Here is a 20,475-nt window from a genome sequence, read left to right as displayed (position 1 = left end):
GCTGAACACTGGAATTTGACACAACATTGTAAAATGATTATAAATCAATAAAAAATATTTAAAAAAATTAAAAAATTAATGAACCCATGAATGAATTAATGAATCTTGATCCATGGATGAACCACAACAAAAGAGGCATATTGTTGAAAGAAGTAGTAGCTAAGGAGCCAAACATGTGGTGTCTTCTTTTTTCTTCACAGCTCTACAAGTAATTTTATTTTAGAAAGATAATCACTCCTATCATGTATATATAAACATATGTACATATACATAAACATATGTACGTATACATACACACACAGAGGGAGGAGGAAGGCAGAGGGTGAGCAAATGAACTGCGAGTGTAGACGAGAGTCTCTGTTAGCCTAGGAAATTCAGGAGGTGTCACAGAAATAGGAAGGAACGTCTGAAACAAAACGTGAAGGGCGGGAAGATTCTGGTCGGGTCCGCAGTGGAGGGGACGAGGCAAGCCAGGTTCAGCTGAAGGAATGCCACGCACAGACATCCACGCGTAAGATGGCAGGGCGCCAGGGAACTAAACCCCTGTAACCATCCTCAACATCCTCCTGTTTCCTCTTTAGTTGGATCTCTTTTTTTTTTTTTTTTCAGTGTGGCTTTGTTTAGCTTTATTCAACCTTCCCTGCCAGAGTTGTTCCAGATACAGTTAAAAATAAAATGAAAAGGTGGCTCTTTGATTTCCAACAAAGGAATAGGGGATTAGGACCGCAATGTCAAACCCAGGCTACATCAAGGGTCCCCCCTCCACGTGGCACTTCATGCCACCCAAAGCTCTTCATGCAGTCTGATACAGAAAGTTTTCACTTTTACAAGGATATGGCAATTCCTGTCTCTGTTCGATAGCTCAAGTATGTGACACTCACATAGAGGGTGTGATTTGCTAAGGGTTATGTGGCTCTTCTGCAAGGGCACTGGCTCTAGAATACAGACCTTATCATTCCTGGACAAGATCCCAGTCAACCGTATTGTGGGACCAACGTTTTGTGAAGATCTAATTCCTCGGGGCCCCAGTGTGGAAACTGGAGAGATTTTTTGGATCCAGATCATGACAAGAGCCAAGAGAATTAGGAAAACCAGCTCAGGGGCCCAGGTGACCAGAGAGCCACAGTTACCTGAGTTGGGGTGGCAGCTTGAACCTGTTACGCACGTCATCGAAGCGATTGCCCAGGTAAGGGGTGTCCACTGTCACAAATATGCCCTTGTAGCCCATCCGCTCAGCCCGCTGCACCAGCTGCTTGGTGACCTCACGGTCCTTGTAGATGTACAGCTGCAGCCAGCGAAGTGCCTGGGGACCAGCTTCTGCTACTTCTTCAATTGAGGAGGTGGCCCAGGAGCTCAGCATCATGCCAGTTCCCAGGGACCTGCAGGCTGAGGAAGAAGGGAGAAGGTAGGCCAGCCTGGCATTTTCCCTATTCTGACATCTTCAAGTGGTGTTTCAGAGGGTAAAGACGTCCACAAGGGCAATTTGGAAATAAGAAATCAAATCTTTAAAACGTTAGAAATATGCATTCCTTTCCACCTTCTGTGAGTTGATCTTGAAGATAAAAATGACTCAAATAGCCCAAGATGTGCTATGTGTAAGGATGAAAACATTGGGAATAACTTGAACTCCAACCTCAGAGGACTGGATAAACTATAGCTCAAAAATAAAATGAAATATACACACCCATTAAAAGTACTATTTTTTGTGATGGTTAATTTCATGCGTCAGCTTGGTTGGCTAGGCAGCCGTTCCCAGAGAGTTGCTCAAATATGTCTGTATATTGCTGTGAAGATATTTTTTAGAGAAGACTGAAATCATTTAAATCAGTGGACCTTAAGTAAGGCAGATTATGCTCCATGATGTGAATGAGCCTCGTCCAATCAGTTGAAGGCCGTAAGAAAAAGACTGACCTTTCTTGAGGAAAAGGGGATTCTGTCAGCAGACTGCCTTCAGACTCAAACAGCAACTCAGCTCTTCCCTGGGCCTCCAACGCGCCGGCTTATCCTGCAGATTTTGGACTTAGCAGTCTGCACAGTTTTATGAACCAATTCCTAAAGTCAGTCAGTCAGTCTCTCTCTCCCTCAACCCACTTCCTTCTGTTTCTGATTATTACGGTTATAAAAGAATGACATTTACGGACATAGAAAGATATTCAAGATATATATTAAGAAAGCAAAAAGTCTACAAAATAACATGCATAACATGACTTCTACAAATGTGACTATTGGTATATGAATGTAAACAAATTGCTAATGATAGGTGAGATGATTGTGGGGGGGTTTACTTTTTCTTCCTTTTTAACTTTTTAAATTTCACCTGTTAAAATTTTGTGAAAGGTACATTCAGCCATTTACATTGTCTTTAAAATTTTATACCATTCATATTTTAGACTTCCCACGTGAACAGCCATTACCTCACAACCTTTCAAGAAAAATAACAAAAAAAATGAGCAAAAAAATGAAAAATTAGATAGATTCACCTAACCAATTGTCTTAGAGAACATGAAAGAACATGATTTTTTTTTCCAAAAATAGGTAGTCAAATTGGGGTCAGTTTTAGTGGAGGAGAAACATACAATGTTTATATGCCAAATACCAAACATGCCAAGAGGTAAATGATAAATACATAAATAACATAAGTAAATACATACATACATACATACATAAAATAAATACATAAATAAATAAAAACTGACTATATGACCCTGGGTCATTCGACTTACCTGCATGCCTGCCATATATTGAATGTGAGTAAAAGTCAACCAAGTGACATTCATAGGGTGATGGTGAAAATCAAGTGACATGCTGTTTACAAAGCTACTCTGAGAGATTAAAAATGCTTTCATACTTCTCCAACTTTAGCAGACAGCCAGAGCGCCTGGAGTGTTTGTGAAAACACAGGTTGTGAAAAAACACCCCCAGAGTCTCTGATTCAGCTGGTCTGAGATGGGGCCCAAGAATCTGCCCTTCTAACCAGCGCCCAGGTGTTGCTGATGCTGCCAGTCCCTGGACCACACTTTGACATTCAAATAGCAGTATCACTTGATAGTAAACCTCTAAGTTCACCTGGAAGGAATGTGGGTTTTGTTTTTGATAAATGGTACTCTTCTTATGCCTTTGAAGGTGTTTTTCATCCCTGTTCAAGTCACAGGTCAGATAAAGAAGACTTCAGCAGGAGGTTATCGTATCTCTGGGTCACTGATCTGTTCCCTCCAAGTGTTCCTTTGAGAAGGTCTCTCTTAGGGATGCTTGATTTGCAAAATATTGTCCAACAAACCACATGTTAGGTAAGTCGTAATAAGTAATAAGTAATAAGTAATAAGTAATAATACATATGAACATCTGGACCACTGTCTGATTCTCATTGAGATTTGTAAATATGGAAAATAGCTCCAGGTCATCCACTGCTGTTTGGAACAAACACCAGGGGACACATGGCTTGGGTCAGAATCCCCTAACCATCAATTTACCAGAAAGAAAATATGTCCTAAAGAGGATATGACCTAAGTAAGTAGGTCTAAGGACCTAAGTAAGTAGGACCTAAGTAAGAGACAGGCAGCTGAATGGGCCAAGAACCTGGCATATCTGACCACTCTTCCAGGGCAATGATCTTTCTAGAACTCCCAAATACCCAGAAGACTCCCCAGGTATCAAACATGGATAAGCATACTCCCCCAACCCTTCGGGGACATGACACCCAAAGGAACAGTTTTGCCATGTGCCTAAGGGGCAATACCACGCTCAGAGCTCTGGGAAGGCACGGAAACTTGGAAACCAGTGGGTCAGGCCTGTGACATACTGCAGGTGCAGACTGTGGCTACACCAAGGGGTCCAACTAAGTGGACCATCAAATGATAAGGCCCTCTTTGTAGTTCATGGAAAGGCAAAATGCAAGGCAAACCGCAGTTCTGCCAGAAGGATCAACAATCCTCTAACAGATCTCCTTAAATTCATAAGAAATACCTACAGACATTGTTAAAAAGCTACAAACCAAAGAAGCTGTGGTATGTTTATACAATGGAATGCTACTCAGCCATAAAAAAGAATAAAATAATGCCATCTGCAGCAACATGGATGAACCTGGAGATTGTCATTCTAAGTGAAGTAAGCCAGAAAGATAAAGAAAAATACCATATGATATCACTTATATGTGGAATCTAAAAAAAAAAAAAAAAAAAAGACAAACTTATTTACAAAACAGAAACAGACTCACAGACATAGGAAACAAACTTATGGTTACCAGCTGGGGGGAAGGGGTGGAGAGGGATAAACTGGCAGTTTGAGATTTACAGATACTAACTACTCTATATAAAATAGATAAACAGCAAGTTCATACTGTATAGCACAGGGAACCATATCCAATATCTTATAGTAACTTACGGTGAAAAAGAATATGAGAATGAACATATGCATGTTCCTATATGACTGAAGTATTGTGCTGTAAACCAGAAATTGACACAACATTGCAAACTGACTATACTTCAATTTAAAAATAAATAAATGGATATGAATGCAGCCACAAATATTAGACTCCAATGTTCAGTGACTTGGTTGGGCTAGAACAGGTAAATAGCTTTGCAGAACAACATGAGCTGGCAAAACCCTCCCTATGGCTAAGAAATGCAACTGGACTTCTAGATCTTGGCAGGGTTTCATTCCTACTGAAAACATTTCTTTCTAGTCCAGGCAATCTTCATGTGGAGGAGAGCTGATAGGAAACCTATTGTGACCCTAAACTCCAGGGGATGCTGAATCTGCCTGTTTCAGTTCTTTCATTGAAAACTTCCTTGTACACATCCCTCTCGTGTTTTCTAGAGTCTGCTTCTTAGCTCCTGCTCATTGCAGGCGGTCATCATGAAATCGGCAGGCTCTCAGAAGGGAATGCCATCTTAGAGGGTCTTCAGATGGAAATGATACTCATGCCACACCCAACACTGTTTGATCTTGGAGGATTTAAGCTATGATGCCTTTGGCTGAGAACCACTGGGAACTTTCATTCCAGGCTCTGGCCAGGTGCTCCTCAAGCTTCGATGTGCATTGGAATCACATAAGGTTGTTGATAAAGTTCAGATTCTGACCCAGTAGGTCTGGGATAGGATCTGAGATAATGTATTTCTAACAAGCTTCCAAGTGATGCTGTTACTTGTTTTGTGGACTATATTCTGAGATAAATGAAGTGGGTATCTTCTTTCACAAGGACTCATCCATGTTAATTGGGCACATCTGGTGACCTGAGTAAAGCTAAGCCCTTCAAGGAACAGGAGAGAAACTGGCCAGGCTAGGCGGCGGCTGGCTCATGTCTTGCCAATTGCCAGCCACGTCCTGCTGAATCTGCCTTTCTTCTCCATTGTTGTCCCTCTGGAGAGGGGCACAGGTACTTTGACAACATTTTCTTATGTATTCATCTCTTACTAGATTTAAAATCAAGCAACTAGAATGCACCACATTAACAGTGCCTCAGCACACTTAACCACTATCAGACACATTTTATAACCTTGCTTACCCAGGACTTGCCCAGCTTCCTCGATTCCAGATTCAAAGCAAAACTAAGCAACAGAATAAAAATAAAATGACAGAAGATGAGGAAGAAGAGAGAGATGTTCCTCAAAGATAAGAAGGTACAATTTACCAATTACAAAATGGCTTCCAAATGTTTAATGTCAGGTCAACACTCTTACACATATAAATAAGATTCTGAATCACCAGGTGAAACTAAAGTTCGTCATGTGAGACTTGACGAGGAAGAGAATTATGATGCATTTGAGAATGATGTTTACCCCCTACCACAAAAACAATGGAGAAGATGTAAACTATTAGTTGTCAATAGGAGTAAGTGTCTACTATTTGGAACCTTAATTCATGTGGGACAAATCACATACCCAGATTAGAGCAGAACAGTTAGGCAACATGCTACTTTGGGTCCAAATTATTTCTTTGAAAATAGCTCTCCTTTATGGGAAAGGTGAGTTAAGTTTCCAAAATGATGTGTTTAAAGGAAAGGGGGTAACATGATGAAAAAGCCTAAAGGGGTTTTTTTAGGTGCATTTGATTAAAAAGCTCCTGCAAAACTTAGTCACAAAACAGCTGCACTGAAAATTTTGTTGAGAAAACACACTTCGTCCTCTGCACAGGAAGTCATTATGTAACGAGGGAAATATGCAATGACAAAGTACCAAGCATTTGCATGGTTCGCAACTCAGGGTCTGACCCACTGAAGTGTTTGCATAAACGTGAGCCCTACCAGCCATCAAACCGGTCAGCCTTTCTCCACACAGGAATTCTCATTACGCAGGTTTGTTAAAGACACAATTAACATTATTTTCTTTTATTTTTAATTTTTTTTTAAGTGGAAGTGCTGGGGATTGAACCCAAGCCCTCATGCATGCTAAACATGCACTCTACCACTGAGCTACCCCTATAAGACACAATTAACATTATGGTCTAAAATTATCATTGAAATTACTCACAAAAATCATGTTCTAAAGTCAGTAATCTAAGAGGAGAACAAAACTTCCACTACAATGATGTGTGAAATACTTCGAAGTGGTCTAACTAATCTTCTTTTACGACTTAGAGAATTTAACCAATTTAAATACTGCCCAAAAGTGCCAAGAAACCAGTGCTTTGACGATGGTCCATTTTCTGAATTTGGAACAGTATAACCTTGAGCAATCACAGTGTCACTACACTGCAAGAACTCCTTTTTTACTGCATGCAAATATTTTTGAGGAACCATTAGTCCCAGTGACATCTTAGCCCTCCCTTCTTTGCTCCCACTTTCTTTCTGGGGCAGAACAGTGCAACAGACAAAAACATTCGCTTTATCGTAGTGATTTCCAGGTTATTATTCTGTCTTTTTATTGAGAGATCAGGTGCTGTCATAACTGGCAGATGCCATAGAGACCACATCACAGTGAGATGCCTTTTAATGATGGTTTCAAGGAGTATCCAGTTTGCGCATGATAACTTCAATCAGCCTTCCTCAGTTTAACTCAGGATTAGAATATGTGAGCCTCTGACTTCTCATTGTCACACTTCAGTTTCATCAGGCAAACTAATAATTTGAGAAGAAGCAATCTCATGTTCTCCAGAAAGCTGCCCAATAGCTTAAATTCTGGTGCAGCACACTAGAAATGATTTCATTTGATGCCGGTCTTCAAAACAATTGGAGTCTAATCTTTTAATAGCTGTTTTGGATGAATGAAGTTTGTCTCACTGCAAAGTGATTTCAGTCTATCATTTTTTGAAAACGTGTGTATCTGAGTTATACATTTATATATAAGCATATATAGAAAGGATGTCCATAATCATTAATACATATGTGTCTGTATATATGCATGTGTATGTATACATAACATGTGTGAGTGTGTGTACAAAAAAGTATGTCCACTGACTTGATTGTTGGAAAAGAACGTGCAAAACATAAAACTGAGATGAAATAGGCCGAAAATAAAGGCAAGAAGAGATATGAATTGATTATTTTTACGACAATGATGCAAAGAGTTATTCCCTTCCAAATGATAACTGAGGTAATTTGGACAAAGTTTTAGTAAACTATCCTTTTCCTCTATTCCTCCCTACTTTTGTTCTTCCTTGGTAGAAGTGGATGAAATAATGGATGGAGACAAAACTAGCTGGGTCAGACTCTTGAGTGAACAGACCTAGGTTTAAACCCCATCTTAACCATTGACCAACACTAGATCTTGGTCAAGAGCGTCCTTCAAATGAGGAGAATGATGAATGATAATGACCTCACAGGTCTGTTGTGAGGATTAATAACAGGTATGTATAGTCTAAGCACCTGGGGCATAAAAGGCACTCATTTCAGAAAGAGTAAAAGTTTCATTTAAAGCAAATCTGGTGCTTTTTTTTCTGGATTTAGGTAAAGTTAAGAATAATGGTGATATTTTCTCATCAGTAGGCTGAAATGTATATCTACTTGGTCACCTTGGACAACACATAAATACATAAATCAATAAAGCCTTCAAAAATACATCGTTTGGGTCTGGAGCAAAGGAAATGACAATTTTTCTTGCTGAATGGTCTTTCACTCAGTGTTAAGGTTGATCCCATAATCTCGGAAAATCCAGAAAATTCAACAGCTAAAGTTCTCACCTACACCCTAATTCAGTTCTTCGGGTCTGTGTGGCTCTTTGTGTTACTCTGCAATCTGTTCCACCTGCACCTTAATAGGTGGTCAAATCAGAGCTGAATCCCAAAACTTCACTTAGGAATGTTCTGGTCTTTTAGGCTCAAAAAGAAAGTGTTTAGATTTAATGGTTTTATGGCCCATCAAATCCTGTGTGGTAGCCTCTAATTGCATCCAGGGGCAGGAATTTCTTTTTAAAATCTCTTTTTTTCTGACAGTTTAATAAGAATTTACTAATATGCCGAGCATTCCTGGAACGCATTAGGTAGGTTTTAATGTTTCTCTATTTGAGGTCCCAGCACTCCCTCATGTGGCATTCGTCCACATAACAAGTCAGAAGCAAAAGGATAAATAAATATTCATCTTTTTTTTCCTCTTTCTTTTTGATTTCCCATGATTAAATGGAACAAAAGAACTAACGTACCTTCACGGAGAATGAAATAAAATTTTATTACAGCCACTGTGCATAAAAACCAGAGTTCCATCATTATGTCCTAAAAGCCTCAGTGGTATTGTAAGCATTTTGTTCATTGGTTCTTTGAGATATCAGAGAATCTCTGCTTATTTTGAAAATGGAAATTTAACCTAATGAGACCACCTCCTCTACATACATATTAGCATTTATGTTCATTATTGCTATTTCCTTCAATATGTTAAATATTTTGTAGAAATGATTCTGTATTCATCTCTGAGGCTTACATGAAGGATAAAATTTTAAAAATCAAAAACCAATCTAACAGCCTTCCAAACGGCTGTGACATTTATAAGAAGAGGCATTTATATGACGGCTTAAATATTATAATGTCAATTACTAAAATATCAGCTAAATCATCCACTGCAATAAATCTCTTATTAATAACACAATGCATGACAAACTGCTCTCCATTCAGTGTTTCCTGGTTATTTTCCTTCCATCTTTAAAGAGTTTTAGGAGTTTTAATTTGTGCTTGTTTCAAATCCAAGCCCCTTCATCTATGCTCCTGAATTTCGCACAAGGCTCTTATTTCCTAACAAGTTTCACATTCTGTAGCTCATTCCATCCCCTCAAAACTAAAGGCATAAAACTGTAAAAACATAGAACATTTGCAGTTAATATTCCAAGGCGATAGCATAAAGCGTGCCTTAGGGGTCCTGCTGCAGTTAATGACATTTGGAAATCTCAGTAACTGACCAGGGTATTATGGACAGCATTGTGTAAGTGATTAAGAACCTTGAGTAAGGCATTTAATCTCTCCAGGCCCTAGTTTCCACATCTACAGTAGTTGGAGAAAGATCCTTAGGGCTTTGGGCTCACACATTTTAAGACAGTGGTCCAGGTTACATGAGTTAATAAATTCAAATTGCCCAGCACACATTAATTGCCAGATAAATGTTAGCTATCATCATTTTTCACAAGACTGAAGTATAACTTTTTAAATTTATGTTACATTTACTCAATACCTATTTGTTTTCAGTGGAACCAGAGATAAATCCAGACCTGCTCGGTCTCCTCTATCCCAAGGATGCAGGTATGAGACACGAAAATCCAGTGGACGCAGATGCTCACTGCACTATGTCTATTTGATGACATTTCAAAAGGGCACAAAACCATTCACTGATATACTGAAAAGAAAATTCTAAAGACCATCTATTCCCGTTGGGAGTTTTCTGCTTTCTACTTCTGAGTGTTCTCATTGTGGAGGTTTTTTCTTGGTTCTGTCTAAGCAGCAGAACTCTTTCTTTTTTAAAGAGCTGTTCTTTTGGATCCAAACACACAGCACAAGTAGCTGCGTGCTCAGTGACACATTTAACTTCTCTGAGATGCTCAGAAACAACCCCAGCCTCCTCGGGACACCGGAGGCAAACCACTGATCTCGAGTAAGCAGCTTACTTTTTCAGTGAGGAAACGTAATCCTAGAGAGTGAAAATGACTCGCCACGAGAAGTGAAACCAGCTAGTGGTGAATTTCCACATAAATCAGATGTCCCAGACGGACAGCCCAGGGGACAGTTGTAGCCCACAAAAGTATTTGCTTTGGCCCACACGTTGTTGCCCCGAACAGTGCTTTAAAGAATTTTGATTTATTGGCCAATATTTAAAAACCAGGAGATTGCACATAAAAATCAAGGTTTCTGGCTTCCCTTAAAAATTCTGAAGATTTGGCAACCTCACGTCCTCCCTCCCTTGGGGCATCAGTTAGCTAGTGCCAAGGTACGTCTGCCCTCTTTCACAGGAACCTGCAGTCTCAGGTTTGGTACCATCTCCTCCACTGAGCTTCTACTGTTGTTTTCTTAACTTCATCTCTCCTTGGACATTTATATTACCAACTTGGCCCTTAAAGCCATTTTTTGAGGTTCCTGCATAAAGCTTAAAACAAAAATCTTTAGCAAAATAGAGAGAGCAATTTTCATTCCCACTGTGATGTAAATGGAGTGTACTTTTCCGAAAATGAGTTTTTAACCTATGGAAGAGAAATATTTTAGGGACTTGGAATCTCAGGGACAAATAAAGGGTGAGCCCCGTTTTGGGCAGTTCTTCCTAGCATTTGTCTCACGTGATCCTCACAAGAACCTCCAGAGGTAAGAGCTCTTATTTAACTAGGGTTGCCAGCCATAGCAAATAAATATACAGGATCCTCAGTTCCAAATGATTTGAGTTTTATCTGAAATTCTACTATAACTCCCTGTATTTTATCTGGCAACCCTCTACTCACTGCCATTTTGAAAATGAAATAAGAGTAGCTCCATTGGTCACTCTACAACCACAGAGCCACAGAGTGAAAAAGAGAGCTCTGTTCTTGGGCTTAGTTCTGATTGGGGACGTGTCCCACGGCGGTGAGAAGAAAGGCCAGGGGACCCCTGAAGCAGGGCTCTGGGAAGAAGTCTGGAGAGCCAGCTGGGAGACCGTGGTTCCCTGGAAACTTCCAGAACTTTCTAGATGCTCATTCTAACAATTCAGGCCAGACCATTCCCTGGGGATGTGAATGGCCTTCACCTGCTTTTACTGACCAGGCTAATGGGGACACTTTGTCCAGAGACGGCTGCTAACTGACCCCTGTTCTCTGAACTTGGCCTCAGTTTCTCTCTCTAGTGAGGGACCAAGACCCTGGAAACAAGCTTGATTAGGGACCAGATAATTAGGAGGGTGGAGGAAAAAAAACGTCCTCGACAGCTTCTGTGGATTTCACCACCTCCCCAAGGATCAGGCTGGCTTGAGAGGATTTCCACATTTTAAAGGGACAGAGTAAATCAAATATCAGCTGCATTATTCCATGTTGACTTTCTGAGTTTTGAGAAAAGGGAAGCAATCCCTACCAAATACGAATGTCCCTACACTCTGACTTAAATTTGCCTGCGGCTGTGTCTGTATTCAGACAGCCATTGTCTTGGTTTGCTTTCTTCCAGGAACTGACAATGAGACCTTGATATGAGCCTGAGTCTTTCATTTTGGAAGGATGCAAGGTGAGCCAAGGAGGGGGAAGGTAAAAGAGGGGTGGGAGGCGGCCAGTGAAGGGGGTGCCGAAGGGCAGGTGACTTCTGAAGGACTCAGTCTTATCGGGAAAACATGGTTAAGAAGGCAGACTGCCTAGGTCTCCATCATTTGACCTATGTGATCCTGGGCTTCTGCTGTGTGCCTCGGTTTCTCGTGTGTAAAATGGGCTTAATATCAGTGCCCACCTCTTGGGGCTGCTTGAGGATTGGATGCTCTAATACTTGTCAGGTACCTAGAACAGTGCCTAGAATATGGTAACCCTTCTATAAGTGTCTGATACATAGACCTAAAGGGGTAGGGCTCTGGTAAGCATACTACTAATGCCTCATGCTCAGTGCTGGAAGGAAATAATGTTAGATGAAATAGTCCTGCCCAGGGTGTGAAATTGGAGTCTCTAAGTAAGCTTTCTTCTCATTTTTCTTCCCGCCCCACCCCCAGCAAAAATCAGGGGCAGTGATCTTGAAACCATCGGGAGTGAGTTGGACAGTAGGTACTGTCAGTTTCTAACTGTGAAAACCTGCTTTACCTGGAACTCTAGCCCTTGGCCCATCAAGGGGGAAGAGCAACATCTGTCAAATAGCAAATAAAGGGAACTGTGTAAGGATCACGTGCACGGTCCCAGAGGCGGGGTACCGAGTGACCTTGCTTCCTGCCTCTTCACTCCTTTGCTTCTTTCCACTCTTTCCATGGTTCCTTGTCCAGTTTCCTCCCTTCTTTTTTATTTTATTTTATTTTATTTATTTATTTATTTATTTATTTATTTATTTATTTATTTTTTGCAGGGGGAGGTAATTCGGTTTTTATTTATTTATTTACTCACCTATTGGAGGTACTGGGGATTGAACCCGGGACCCCCTGCATGCTAAGTACACTCTCGGCCACTGAGCTATACCCTCCCCTTCCTTCTTTTAAATTTAGCTTTCATTGTTCTCTTCTTACAAAATAATTTGAAGAAAATTGTACACATATGGGCCAAAAATAAGATTGTAGAGTCAGCAGTAATCCTATCATTCAAAAATAAAAATCTGTGGAATGTTGTCTACATTCTTGGTCTTCAAAAATAATTATATCTTAGGACTTTACTATTGTTCGTAACCGCTTTTTAAAAATTATTATACTGTAACATATTTCCATGTCATTCAACTCTTTCTATGATAGGATTTTTAAATGTTTACCCCCATTTTTAATGCATCCTATTTTTTTTTTTTTTTTTGCAACCAGTCTCCAATTATGGGACATCTAAGTGTCCCTAGAAAGTCAGAGAGTAGGATATGCAAGAACAGGCATTTTGATGACAGTCAAAGCACTTAATTGTTTTGAGTATAAAAACATTCGGGAAAGTGTTTACTTCCTGTGCCTACAGAGATGGGAGTCACTACACATGAGTCCCCTTCCGTTCCTTCAGGAGAGGACTTTCTTCCTACCTCGCACGGTTGCCAGCTCCCCATCCACGTGAGCCATGCACTGCATGGCAGTAGCGCCCACACATATTGGCATGCTGATCCTCTGCCCTAAAACGGAAGTCGACAGGTCTATTTCAGCAACATTCCGCAGCATCCGTGGATACAGCTTCCACCTCGAATTAAAAAAAAGAAAGAAAGAAATAGGGTTTAGGATTTCAAAAGCACAACCAAAGCTTTGACATTATGTTCAAGTTAGAAAGAGAAAATATTTTTGTATTTTACCCAACAAGCAAATTACTTTACAAAGGTAAAGGAAATGGGGCAATTTTAATGTTTGCTAACATGGAAAGTTAGCAATAAGTCTAATAATGAACTTCTCAAGCCATTGCTGCCTGTAGGTGTAATTAACATAGCGTAGGGTTTGCTGTTTGAGTGTAGTTTTTTGCTCTTTGAGAGACACATATATTGGTGTAACCAGACAATGAAGATCCAGAACAGTTCAGCCCTCCTGAAAAATGTCCCCATTTCTTTTTGTAGTGAAACTCTCCCCTAAACAATCCCCTAAAGATCACTGAATTTTTTTTTTTTTTGGTCCATAGTTTTACTTTGCCAGAATATCATATAAATGGAATCATATACAGTTTACCCCTGAACAACAGGAGGTGGGCACGGTCAGCCCTTTGCGCAGTGGACAATCTGAATATAACTTTACCATCGGACCCTCTAGATCTCCTGTTTCAGAGTCACGGAACCAAGGATCGTATAGTTCGCTTCCAATGAAAAGAATCCGTACATAAGTGCATGTGCTCAGTTCAAACCCATGTTGTTCAAAGGTCAACTGTTGTCTGTAGCCTTTTGAGTCTGGCTGCTTTCACTTAGCCAGCCTAGGGCATTTGAGATTCGCCCATACTGCTGCTCGAATGATAATTTGTTCCCTTCCCTTGATGACTTGTATTGCATTGTAAGATAGTAGCAGAGTTTGTTTATCCATCCCCCAGATAAGAGATATTTGGAACATTTCCAATTTGAGGCAATTATAAATAAAGCCACTATGAACATTCACTTAAAGGTTTCTGTGTGAATTTCCTTTCACTTCCTCCAAGCCATTATGAAGATGGTATACAAAGTCATGGAGATTAGATTAGAGTTTAAGAAGATATCCTGTGTTTACTTCGTCTGTTTTTTTTTTTTTCTTACAGACAGTAGCTTCAGGCAATTACTTTTAAAATTACAATGTGGTTTCTTCAAAATCCTTGATCTGAATTCCGTATCCATTGAAGTATGATGATGAGGGATTTTTTGTTTTTGTTTTTTTTAATTGAGCATTTTCCTCAAAAATGTTATTTGACAGAGACTGGAGTTTGGGGCTTAAAGAATTTTTGACCCCTGAACATTATCTTAAATTACTCCTTCTGCAGTTCTTTTGTGTAGCAATGAAAGTTACTAGCAAACCAAGAATCAAACTAGTCAAATTTACAGGAAAACCAGTTCTCTGTTCTCTCAGCAAAAGTTATATCCCTTTATTTGTTCAGGATTATTTTCTCCTCATTAGTAACTGATTAAAACGGAAGAAAATACGGCCCCATTTCTAATGAGCACTAAGAACATAAACGGGTGAGTACACACGTACACACCAAACCATCACTTTCCGCTACCTAGATTTAACTCTGCCTCTAGATAGATCAAGATTCATAGTTAATACAGTGAAATGTGATTTGGCAAGAGTGTCGACTGAAATAAATGCACAGCCTAAAAGTTGAGAGTTATGTTTTATTCGGTGGACAATTCTGAGGACTCAGCCCGGGATGACAGACTCTCAGATGGCTCTAAGGGTCTGCCCCGGAGAGGTAGGGGAGGAGCTAAGATATATAGGAGCTTTACAACAAAGACCAGGTAGTTGGAACATTAAAAGATTACTTGTTAACTAAAGAAAACCAGGCATCTCAAGTTAAAGAATTTAGTGCTTTTCTATGTATGGGAGGGAGCAAACATTTGGGCTCATTGAATTCATTGCTTTGACAAGCACCTAGCTATCTAGGGCCAGTATCCTGTCCATTCTTGTTCTGAGTCCCCTCCAAGGGCACCATTGTGAGTGGCTGCAGAGGCTGTGCTGCAGGCTTGTCTTCACCAGGCGGTGGCGGCAGCCGGTGATGACTTGATGGCTTCAGCATTCTTTGTTTATCGATACGGTTTGCAGTATTTTTCATTCACAGGAGTAACCAAAATAAATCGAACCGCCAAAGCCTTAATCGAAGCCCACTTCCTGTAGTGGAAGAAGAAATTCTGCCTTCATGATGCCTTGAGGAATAGCTAAGGGTCCGGAATACAACCCTTCCTCACATAATAAAGAAAAAACATCCAGCCCCTGCAAAGCATAGTAAAGTTTGACTGTGATTTCTCTGCGATTCCTTTGACCATCAAAATTGTCATTATTTTCTGCCCCACCACGTGCTCCGCTGCTGGCCGCCTTTTCTCGGCTGCCCCTCCCAGCGTGATTCTTTTATCTCCATTTTGAAAGGGGAGAGGCTGAAGCCTTGAAGAGAGTTTTTACTTCCAGTCATCTCTAAGTGTATTATTAGAGTGAGAAAAAAAAAGATTTAATAGCAGCACTTGGCGTGCTGGCCTTGGAAGGACTTAGTACTTACTTAGAGCTGAGGAAACAATGAAATCTTTTATGAAGGGCGCACACAGAGCTGCAGGGCATCAGAGTGTGTGGGTGTGTGTCTGTCTGTCTGTCTGTGAGGCAGGGAACATTTTCAAATATGTCCTTCCCCTTTACAGGGTAAGGCTCAAGCCTTCCATCTCCAGGCAGTTGTTTCACGCTTGTCCACGTGGTGGCGCAGTCACTTTAATAACCGTGTTCCTGTCTCCCGCCTGGAGGATGACATTACAGACACTCCACCAATGCACAAAACGCAGTTCCCAGGCAAAATTAGATGAGATCAGTGGAGTGCGAAATGTACCTTCTCTAACATGTCCTCCACGTTTTGATATTTTCCCAAAGAGCAATGACAACTAACCTTGTCAGGCAATTCCAACAGCTTCCCAGGCTCCACTAACCCCATGCCCAGTTTAAGTGATTTTTTTTTTCCACAATCTTACCTAAAATAACAGCTGACTATGACCTTGGGCTGTGTTCTTATGGGACCTCCACTTTGGGAAAAGGATATGGAGATTGGCAAAGCAATTGAGCCAACTGAATAACAAACCTTTTTCAAAGGGTTCATGAGTTCAAGGAAGTGATACAAAAGTGGGGCTCCTTCTAACATCCGACAAGGGCCTCAATTTTAATTTATCATCAACTAGGTGACGTACACACTCCCCCAGAGAAGGGACTCTATTGAAGAAAGACACCCATCACCCAACTTTAAAGCCATGTGCTGGTACCGAATCCCACCCACTGACCACACTGGATTCATATTTCATAAGTCCTGCCTGTAAGATGATCATATTAAATCCCAATTTCTCCATATTACTTACTCTAAGCATTTAAAACACATAAAGTATACATGTATACATATACAAAGTGTGTATATGTATGTAAAATATACCACAGTTTTTGTAATCTTATTTTTTACCATTCATTGATAATATTATGAGACCTTTAAAACATGTAATTGGATCACTATCAGCCTCTGAGGCACCCTGGTAAAGGAATAAGGAGGTCAAGAATTTAAGTCCAAAGAAAACACAGCACGGTAAATATATTTAAATAACCAAGCCACTTTTTGAACACCTCCCTGTGTAGACAGGTTTCAGAAAACCTATGAACCTCTTGAAATGGTGTGTGTGTGTGGGTGTGTGTGTGTGTGTTTGTGTGTGTTAACACTTGCCTGGATAGAGAAGCCACTGCTTTGAGGTCTAAAATGGGCGTGGGGAAGGAGGGGGAGAAGGCTAGGAGGGAGGAGGAGAGACTAGACCTGAGATATGAAATCTCTTGCCATCTGAATCTCCAAAAACAGGAGACAAGTAGCTGCTTCTCATGACACAAGAGTAAAAGCAGCTTACTTACCCCCTGGGCAAACCAGCTAATGATTCTGTGACACTCACACCCACAAAAAGAATACTAACTCTGCCGCAGTGAGTGTCTGTTGCCTCTCAGATATTAAAGTAAGAAAGTGATTTCACTTTTACACTCTGCTGTTTGAAAGAAAACCACACAATTTTCAGTGTCACTCCGTGATACACCGAGGATGAGAGCCTCCTCTTCTGATACTCACAGGACTTCTAAGCACCCAACTCGGAGAATTACTTTCCACCAACAGTAATTTCACAAGAAGCCACAACGATCTGCAGACCACGGTCGAGAAAGATACACTGAGTTAATGAGTAAGAGAAACAAAGTACTGTTCTTTTTAAAATTAACTCCTATCCGGTCAGGCCACGCAAAACTGAGCACACGGACTTTTTCTCCGTTCTTGTCCTGTTTGCAATGGGAAACTTTGTTCTTCGAGATGTTTCCATCTATTTGACTTTTATGTGTCCTTTTTTGTATCAGGGGTGGGCACAATAGTATTAGAGCCCCCAAGTCTGACCCAGAAATATCTCCAAGCAACTGACGGATCACATAAGTGTCCCTTGTCCCCAGAACCCCAAAACGGGGTTGTCACAGCCAAGTACAGAGATAGATGTCACTGTGAACAACCTTTTGTTGTACTTGGAGACAGGGAGGGGTATAAATTTCACCAGTGGTTTTAAAATCCCCTGTCTTTGTGTCACAAGGGGTTTTCTGAGGTTGGGCTGTTTTTCAGTCTTCTTTTGAATCAGAATGAGAGCTTTCAGATTGATTACCTTTATCCCATCAAGCCAAAGCTGCCACCACCCCCCGGGGCAGAACACCTTTCTTTTTTTTTTTTTTTCTACATGGTCTTAGAATCTATTACAAAGTATGCAGGGTGGGTTTCAGAACATCTATTTAGTTCCACATCATCAGCTTGATGATACAGGAGGAAGAATGAAAGTTACACAACAAAAGAGGAATTGAGATGTTAGATAGGTAACGTTTGTTGCAATAAAAACTCCTTGGGTGGTTGATGACAAAGGAGCATCAGCCAGCCTCCAGAGGAAGTTGTTAATGCATTTCCCCCACTTGAAAGCTGAACAAAAGAGAAGGATCAAGGTGCATGGAAAACTCATTCCTGTTATCTGGGTCCTGTTCCTAAGCTACTCAGGACACCTGTAGGCTGGGGTTTCCCCCTTGTGTGATTCGCACAAGCCCTGAGGCACTTTTCTAGTCCACAGTTTGCAAGTCACCACAGCTTTCTTTTGTCTCACAAGGTTTCTAGGGTTGCAGAGGTGGTCTGTCTGCTTTGTTGCACCCCTTTGCTCCCTCTTGGAGGTCTCCACTGGGCCAGTTGTTTTGGGTCCATTTTGCATCAGTTCAACCCTCCAGCCTTCTGAAGGCTGAAGGTCAATGTGTATCCATTGGAATGGAAGCCCCTGTGGACAAGAAATTTCTCAGTCTGGTTCACTGCTCTACCCTCAGCATGTAGTACTGATCTCGTCCACAGAACTCCCCAATAAGTGAGCAGTTCAACTAGCATGGGGGGCAGGGCATTAAGGCACAAGGAAGGCTCCGCATGAATGGAGTAGGTGGCCACCTGAGCATTGTCACCTGCGGAGTGCTGAGAGGCCCCAGTTCCATCAGCCTGTCAAGGCTCTGAAATTTCCTTGGTTAAAATGATCTATTTGGGTTAAAGTGTTATTTTCAGGCAACTACTAACAGGTAAACCACATTACCTGGTGAACAGAGTTGAGATGGGGCATCTTCCAAGAGCAGAAAACACTGAAGGGACCCAAAATATTACATAAGAATTGTGGAGGGGGGGATCATGCAGAATTTTAAGCTGCTCCATTCTTAGCCAGCTTTTCCCTTCCCGTGGCTCCCCCAGCATTTTTAAAAATCTCATTTGTGTTCCAGAGAAGATAGATCTAAGATGAAGTCCAGGCTTGAAGGAGTTTGGGGGAACCCCCTTCCACTCCACTCTTATGTTCCCACCCTGGTCTGCAGGTGAATCGCTGCTGCTTGCCAGGGACCAGCTTGGTTTAGAACGATTTCATTTCTCCTAATTTACACATAGAAAAGTGATTTTGAGCAATTTTGCTTTAGGCTAAAGAAGAAATCAAGAAGGATGCAGATTCTTTCCCCTGGATACTTTCTGCTTTTTTTCTTTAATTTATCACCATCGATGAGTTCCCACAGTGTTTACTGGCTTTCCTAAAAGCTATAATATAAGATGCATGGGCCTCAAAGACTGAGGGCTCTCCTGCCCTACTCCAGCCAGTAAACCATCTCCACACTGCTGAGAGAAAAACACTCCTTTCTTGTTTTTCATTACAAATAGAAAACATAAACCATGCCATCCACCATCTTGTGCTTTGAAATATGAAATTCACAGGAATACTAATTTGGGAAGAGAGACGAAGTGCTTTGGAGGAGATGAGACAGCCAAGTTGAAAGATTAACGACAAATTGAAAGCTAAAGTGAAAGTTTAGACAACAGTAACCAAAATGAACAATAATGGAAGGCCAGCAGGATGGAAACACTTGAGGCAACAATGCGATCTGGTTCGACCAGATAAGGTGGTTATCTTGCATTGCACAACCAGCAGTTTCCTACACCCTAACCCTAGACCCTCACTGTCCTACTCAGGGAAAACGAATATACAGTCACCAGACTCCGTTACCATTTTTAGACACAGTTAATTATCCACACAAGTTCAAGTGAGGAAACAGGGTTAGTATTTTTCAGTCTGCTGTTCAAGATTCTCAGGCTTGGAATATTTCAAAACCAGTTTAAAGCCCAGTACTTCTTACAGCCCTATGAATTCTCTCCTCCTACGAAGCAGATCATCTAGGCAAATAATTCCACACCATCAACATTCAAACTGGAAGATCCTGCTTTTGAAGAATGTCTTTGTGTAATTTTGAAACATGATTTTAAAAAAAAATTCTTACCTGGAAAATGCTGCAATATTATCAGCCAAGGTTTCCTGGTCATTAGCCCCAGATTTATAATAGTCGTATATAGACTTCTGAAGTACGGATTTAGCGTGTTGTTCATAATCGCTGACACAAACAAGCCGGCTGAACATTTTCCTGGGTTACTGAAAACTCTGGGATTTTTTTTTTCTCCTGTATTGCTTTCTACATCTGGACAATTCTGTTATTTGTCAATTATTAATAGGCTTTTTCCAAAGTTCAGGTTTAGTTTAGTTGCTTACATTAAGTGAGCAAATATATGCTTAGACTTTGAAATCTCATTCGCAGCCATCTGCCAAAGAGCAGGTACACTTCAGCCATGAGAAGGTGGGTTGGGGAGCAGGAGAAGATTAGAGGTCTGTCACATTGACAAAGGAAGAAGAATGAGTCAAAATTTAAAGGCCTAGAGAAGGACGTGCAGGAAAGCACTCTTAGCTCAGTTTGCCTCAGGCGGCTTCTTCCCCACGGCA

At 40.9% G+C, this 20,475-nt stretch overlaps 1 protein-coding gene across 6 annotated transcripts in view; it reads right to left on the bottom strand.

Moving 5' to 3' along the window:
* HAO1 (hydroxyacid oxidase 1) overlaps window positions 1-20,154 on the bottom strand; it is a 52,485-nt gene extending 32,331 nt beyond the window's left edge. For all 6 annotated transcript variants that reach the window (XR_004313143.1, XR_004313142.1, XR_004313141.1 and 3 more), the window contains exons 1-3: window positions 19,982-20,154; window positions 13,045-13,196; window positions 1,131-1,386 (exon numbers count right to left, since the gene is read on the bottom strand). Coding sequence is in view for 3 of the 6 variants with exons in the window: in XM_032461852.1 (XP_032317743.1) it covers window positions 1,131-1,386; window positions 13,045-13,196; window positions 19,982-20,118 (545 nt within the window). In the remaining 3 variants the exon portion in view is untranslated. The remainder of the gene's footprint in view (window positions 1-1,130; window positions 1,387-13,044; window positions 13,197-19,981) is intronic.
* Window positions 20,155-20,475: the final 321 nt, after the last annotated feature.

The sequence above is a fragment of the Camelus ferus genome, chromosome 19 (genome assembly GCF_009834535.1).
Source record: "Camelus ferus isolate YT-003-E chromosome 19, BCGSAC_Cfer_1.0, whole genome shotgun sequence".
Taxonomy (NCBI): Eukaryota; Metazoa; Chordata; class Mammalia; order Artiodactyla; family Camelidae; genus Camelus; species Camelus ferus.
This window is presented reverse-complemented; position numbering and strand designations above follow the sequence as displayed.